The 6,000-nt window shown below is 55.2% G+C and overlaps 1 protein-coding gene across 1 annotated transcript in view; it reads left to right on the top strand.

Moving 5' to 3' along the window:
* The first annotated feature begins 249 nt into the window (after positions 1 to 249).
* The window catches only part of KCNK5 (potassium two pore domain channel subfamily K member 5), a 40,881-nt gene continuing 35,130 nt past the window's right edge, over positions 250 to 6,000 (top strand). The window contains exon 1 of the mRNA XM_065913077.1: positions 250 to 759. Within this exon, the coding sequence (XP_065769149.1) occupies positions 574 to 759 (186 nt within the window). The 5' untranslated portion in view covers positions 250 to 573. The remainder of the gene's footprint in view (positions 760 to 6,000) is intronic.

The raw sequence follows: 6,000 nt of genomic DNA, 5'->3' as shown, positions 1-6,000 counted from the left end.
CAACCTCTGCGGGAACTCGGGGCGCGCAGCGGACCCTGGCTGTGGCCTGGGGCTGCGGGGAGAGCGCACGGGGCCGGGAGCTGGTTGCAGCGCGCACCTAGCGGTGACTGCGGGGCCCGCCGCCAGCCCTGCGCGGGGCGGGGCCTGCAGGGGGGCGGGCCCTCGGCGGCCCCGCCTCCCGGGCGAGCGCGGCCGGCCCGGGTTAAAGAGGCTCGCGGAGGCGGGCGCGGTAGACACTGCTGTGGCGCGCGGAGGAGTGGCGCACGTGCCTCCGGGAGTTCTGCCCCGGGTTCCCTCAGCTCCTTTCCCTCCCGCGAGCCGGGGCCCTGCCACGGCCCCTTCTGTGTCCGCCCACCCCTGGCGCGCGTGAGCAGGGTCCACACAGCTCCCCCGCGCTCAGCGGACCAACTCGGAGCCGCAACTTTGTTGGTGGAGCCGCGCCGGGTTGAACGGAGCACTGCGCATGCGGAGCTCCAAATTCAAACAGCTGTTTCCAGGGGCTGGAGGGCGGGTGGGACTGGGAGCCGCTGGGGCTAGGGGAGGCTTTCTCCAGGAGGCGGCCTCTCGGGAGCCATGGTGGACCGGGGCCCTCTGCTTACCTCGGCCATTATCTTCTACCTGGCCATCGGGGCGGCGATCTTCGAGGTGCTAGAGGAGCCGCATTGGAAAGAGGCCAAGACAAACTACTATACCCAGAAAGTGCATCTGCTCAAGGAGTTCCCGTGCCTGGGTCAGGATGGTCTGGACAAGATCCTGCAGGTGAGCCGGAGGTTTAGGAGTGCTGAAGGGGAGTCCCTCGCAGCTTTGGATGACTCTCACTCTCTGTGGGTGGTGCTGGGGGGTGATCGGTGAGGATGTCTCACCGTGAGTCTGACCACTGGAATCCGTCGTTCTCTCATGGACACAGGAATAAACGCGCGCGGAGACACTTTGGAACCCAGTTTGTGCCTAGAGAGAACTTAGGCTTGACCCGCGGGTGAACCAGGCCCCGAGGTGGCTCTGTGTGGGTGCGCGGGTATCTCCCTGGTTGGAGGAGGCTGTGGGGCGGATAAGGGCGTTTATCTTCCCTTGGAGACGCTCCCAGAGTTCGGGGTACCCGCCGGGTGCCACCCCCTCGCGTCTCCACCTCCCAGCTCCCGGGCCAGCGGCAGCCCGCAGGCTCTTTTTCGGCCTTTCTTCACCAGCCCGGGGGAATGGCGCGAGGCTCCCTCGCCCCTCGCCGGGCTCGGGATGGGGGGGGCGGTCCGGGGCTCCGTCGGGCCTGACCCCTCCGGGATGCGGGCTGGTGGCGGGAACGCTGGGGACTCGCGCAGGCTTCCGGGAAGGCTTATCTCGTGGAGACATCCCCGAAGGGCTTGGAGTTCAACTTTGTGAAAGTAACCAGTGGAACAAAAGGACAGCACCCGGGGCGTCCCTTTTCGGGGGTGGGGGAAGGGAGGAGAGGTTGTGCAGAATGGGAGGTGGTGGGAGAGTTTCTCCTCCGTGTTGGGGTAGATTCGTACGTACTACAATTGACATTAATCTCACTGGGATAAACTGCGGGGCTTGTTTGGGGACCGAAGGCCTGTACCCCAGTTTCTCGAAGGTTCTTAACTTTAACCGTTCACCCTCCTTGGCCTACCGTGGTGGCCTCCCTCCAGAGAAACCTCCAGACCTGGGTAAGAGCTGGTGAAGGCTCTAGGTGGTGAGGTGGAGTACAGATATCGTCCAAGGTGTGACATTTCTCTTGGGGTGAAAGAGGTCAGAAGGGAACTTTGATGAGGAACAAGGTTTAATCTACTTTGCCTCCCCCATCCTCTATGGCTGTGTAGCTGCCTCTCATTTTTCCCGCCTCCGTGTCCCTGTATGTAAAATGGGAACGAACCTGTCTTCATCTGTCTTTCCTGCTCTGGTCTGTTGGAAGGTTGAAAGCATTAGAAAGCATGACAGTGTCTTGCCTGTGGATTCCCCTTATGGTCCCCAAATCGATGGACACCTAAATACCCCAGGTGAGCTTATAGGTGCCTGCTGGCAGCTGGTCAAATAAATTTGTCCTCTTAGGAGCCAGTGGAAGATTTAGGTTAGAAGATTGGGTGTTGGATTTTAGTGGAGAGTCTCCTGTCTGGGAGCAGTTTCCAGGGCTGGGGGCTGTTGGGAGATGAGTTTGGTGGGAGGATGCGCTTCAGGAGGGAGCTGGGTGAGGTCAGTCCTAAAAGCAGGAGATCTGGGTGGCTGCGCTTTCCTTGGGTTGGGTGTCTGCCCTGTGTGTGCGCGTTGGGGGGGTCACTTTATAATTTCCCTTGAGGAAACAATTCCTCTGGAGAAGAGTTGTTGTTTACTTCACTCCAGGGCTTTGTTTAGAGGGGGAGGAAGGCAGGCGGGGGTGATAAAGAATCGAGCTGCCCTCGAAGTGTTTCCCTCTTTGCTGCTCCTCCGCCACTGCAGGGGAAGGAAGGAAAGAATTCAAGGCTGAATGTGGGAAAATAAACTTCAAAACACGAGGAGTAGGGAAAGGGGGGGCGGAGTGGTCCGGGTGAGGCACCCGGGTGCAGCTGGTGGTTATAGCTTTGGAGGTTAGACAGCTTTCTTAAGGTGTTGAAGCAAGCAAGAAGCCTGACATTTTTGAGGTCATTTTAAACCCGCCAGCAATTAGCACCTCCCTATCCCCTCCCCCCCCCGCCCCCCCAAATCCAGCAGGTAACTTTTGGAAAAAGATTTGGGCCTCAGGCTAGTTTGATTGGTACATGCTTATAGACAGGCCAGCCTCTCAAGCCATATCCAACATGGCAAGTCCCCTCCCTTCATAGGAAAAACCCCAGAAATGAGAATGAACCAGTGGAAACATTATGCCAGCATTGCTTTCTGTCCACAGAAACCTGCCTGGCATTGCTCTCTGGCGTGGGACTTGGGGCACTGCTTCAGGTCTCAGGAAATTGGTTTAAGGAAAAATGAAAATTCAAAAATCTTCTTACCCATCTAGCTGCTCCGGCATTTTCCACCTGAATTCTGTGTTTTTATCAAGTTCGGAATAATCACCTTTGTAATCCTAACAGAGTCCCTGGTTAGGAATTCCTGGGGTGGGGGCCAACCCCCTGCCCCAAGGGCTGTTGGTAGGGAGGGGGGGGTGCAACCTGGTATGAGGTTTTTCTTAGAGTGGAAATTTTGTGTGTTCTTTCAAAGAGAGAGAGGGAGTTAAGGCCCCCTTCTTTAGATCTTTGGAAATAGTCCCTGAGTTGTCAGGTGCTTCCTCCCTCGGTGCTGTGGTTGCACTGAGGCGGAGGAGGCTGACTTTCAGTCGCTCTGTGCCACTCTGGCCCCAGGCCACGTGGTCGCCCTCCTTCCAGCCTTTGGAGCCATCTTGAACCCTTGCTCCCAAGCCTGCTCCTCCAGCTGCTGGGTGATCCATTCCCCCAGCCTCTTCCTAAATTGCAGAGGCTCCCACAAGAGGAGTTGGCATTGGCTGAGCACCTGGCATGTTGGGCATTGTGGGCGGCAATCAACATTTTATGAGAGAGGTCCTAAGCTGGTTTTGCCATCTGGCTTGGCCATTTACCCATCCAACCATTTGACTTGGCCTCTCTTTCCTCATCTGCAAAGTGAGGGTCTGGCGAGGTTCGGATAATTGGAAGCATCAGGCATCGGGTGTGAAAACACCGAGCGTCCCATCACTGCACACGCTGAGGACACAGTGACTGGGGCAGCCTTCTAGGTGCTTTACCTGCCTGAGTCAGGTACTCTTTATAGCACCCTTACGTGTTCAGATAAGGAAACTGAAGCTCAGGGGAATGACCAGGAGGGCACACGCAGACTTGGCTAAGACCTGGACATCTGCCACCAGAGCCTGCTCCTTGTCCCTACACCCTCGCTCTCCCCATTAGGGATGTGAAGCTGTTGGTCTGTCGGTGAGCTTAATAAATTGGTTCTGCTGGACTCTGGTCGGCTGGGCAATTCTATGTTCTATTTCCCCTAGAACAGGCATGGGCATGCAGGCGTCTCCTGTGTTGTGCCTGGCTGAGTCGGCACCCCATCCCTTACGGCAGCCATCCACCCCACCCCACTTCTCCTTGAGAAGCCCAGAAAAACCAGAGGGTTGGGATGCCGGGCAGGAATGAACTTTTCTCAACCTTCACCTCTGCAGCGATCCTAAACAGGAAGGTTTTCCAGGGCTGACTGTGTGCCAAGACTTTGAATAAGCACTTTACCTACACTTTGATTTTTATCTAGTCTTCTCTTTTCAATCAAGATGAAGACTTGAAGAGATGATGTAATTTGCCCAGGATCTTACAGTACAGGGTCAGGTTTCAAACTGAAGTGAAATTGAAGTATATTGCAGAGTATATGGGAACTAGCCAACAAGTGTTTATTAAGTGCCTGCTGCGTGTGCGGCAGTGGGCAGAGCACTGGAAATGCAAGGATGAATTAGACACAGCCAGGCTCAGACTGGCCTGCTGGAGAGAAAATGGAAAAAGCCACCTTGACAAGACAGTGCGCCAGGGCCCCCAGGTCCAGCCTGACTTTAGGGGGAGCTCTCAGGGGGAGATGCCCTCCAGCCAGAGTGGGATCTTGATCACTATATGGTTTTTTTTATTGTTTGTTTTCTGGCAGCGCCTTACCCCACAGCCTGGAGTAGGAAATGGCCACCCACTCCAGTATTCTTGCCTGGAAAATCCCATTGACAGGGAAGCCTGGTGGGCTGCAGCCTGTGGGGTCCCAAAGAGTGGGACCCAAATGTGTCTGAGCACACCCCACGGCATGCAGGACCTTAGTTCCCCAACCAGGGCTCAAACCCATTCCCCCTGCAGTGGAAGCGCAGAATCCTAACCCCTGGACCACCAGGGGATTCCCAAGAGTGGGAACCGGGAATTTATAAGGCTATCAGAGAAGAGGGCGTCAGAGGAGGAGATGGTGGACGGTATATCACTGATGGAATGAACCGGAACTGGGGCAAACTTCAGGAGATGGTGAGGGCCAGGGAGGCCTGGCGTGCTGCAGTCCATGGGGTCGCAGAGAGCCGGACACGACTGGGTGACTGAACAGCAACACAGCAGGAGAGCGGGGAGAAGGATCCTAGCAGACAGCCAGGAGGGAGACCACAGGCTTCACGATGTGGCTCTTGGGAATCCTTTGTTTCCTGGGGGTACCGGGGTCACCCCAGGCCCTACCTTCTGCTGGGGCACCCCACCCCTGACCAGGTTTTCTTAGACTGCTCACAGAGCTGACCCATTCCTGGAAGCCTCTTGGATCCCGCCGGCCTCCTTACCTGCCTCGTCCTTTTCCGAGGTTTTCTGTATGTGCCCAGTCACTCTCCTTTTATCTTCTGCACCCTTCACGCTCCCCCACACATATTCTAGTCCACAGAGTAAGGCTGATTCCAACATTGAGGCTCTGACACCAATCCTCCTCCTAAAAGTTTAAAGAAATTTAACTACGAATCTTGTAAAATTACATCTGACCGAATGCTCAGACTGGGCACATGACTTGAATTTGGTGGCGGGGGGACCTAGTGTTAACATGAAAGCCTCTTTTGTTTCAAGCCTTGCTGGAAATTGTAATGCGCACTGGTCCACTTAACTGCCTTTGTAAGTAAAGGGAGCACAATCGATCTTTTGATTATCCAGGATCACAGAAGCCTCCGGGTCATTCATTCGAAACTGAACTCTCACCGTCGAGGACTGCAGAAGTGGGAAGTGAAGAGGCTGGGGTTTTTTTTCCCCCTTGTTTTTTTTTTTTTTCCATTTATTTTTATTAGTTGGAGGCTAATTAGTTTACAATATTGTAGTGGTTTTTGTCATACATTGACCTGAATCAGCCATGGATTTACATGTGTTCCCCATCCCGTTCCCCCCTCCCACCTCCCTCTCCACCCGATCCCTCTGTGAAACAGATCATCAGCCCAGGTTGGATGCGTGAGACAAGTGCTCGGGCCTGGTACACTGGGAAGGTTGGGGTTTTTTGAGAGGAAACAGAAGAGGTTCTTTCTGAAAGGCCCATTTTCTTGTTTATGTTCCGCTCAACGTCGAG

Source organism: Muntiacus reevesi, chromosome 20, assembly GCF_963930625.1.
Source record: "Muntiacus reevesi chromosome 20, mMunRee1.1, whole genome shotgun sequence".
NCBI lineage: Eukaryota > Metazoa > Chordata > Mammalia > Artiodactyla > Cervidae > Muntiacus > Muntiacus reevesi.
This window is presented reverse-complemented; position numbering and strand designations above follow the sequence as displayed.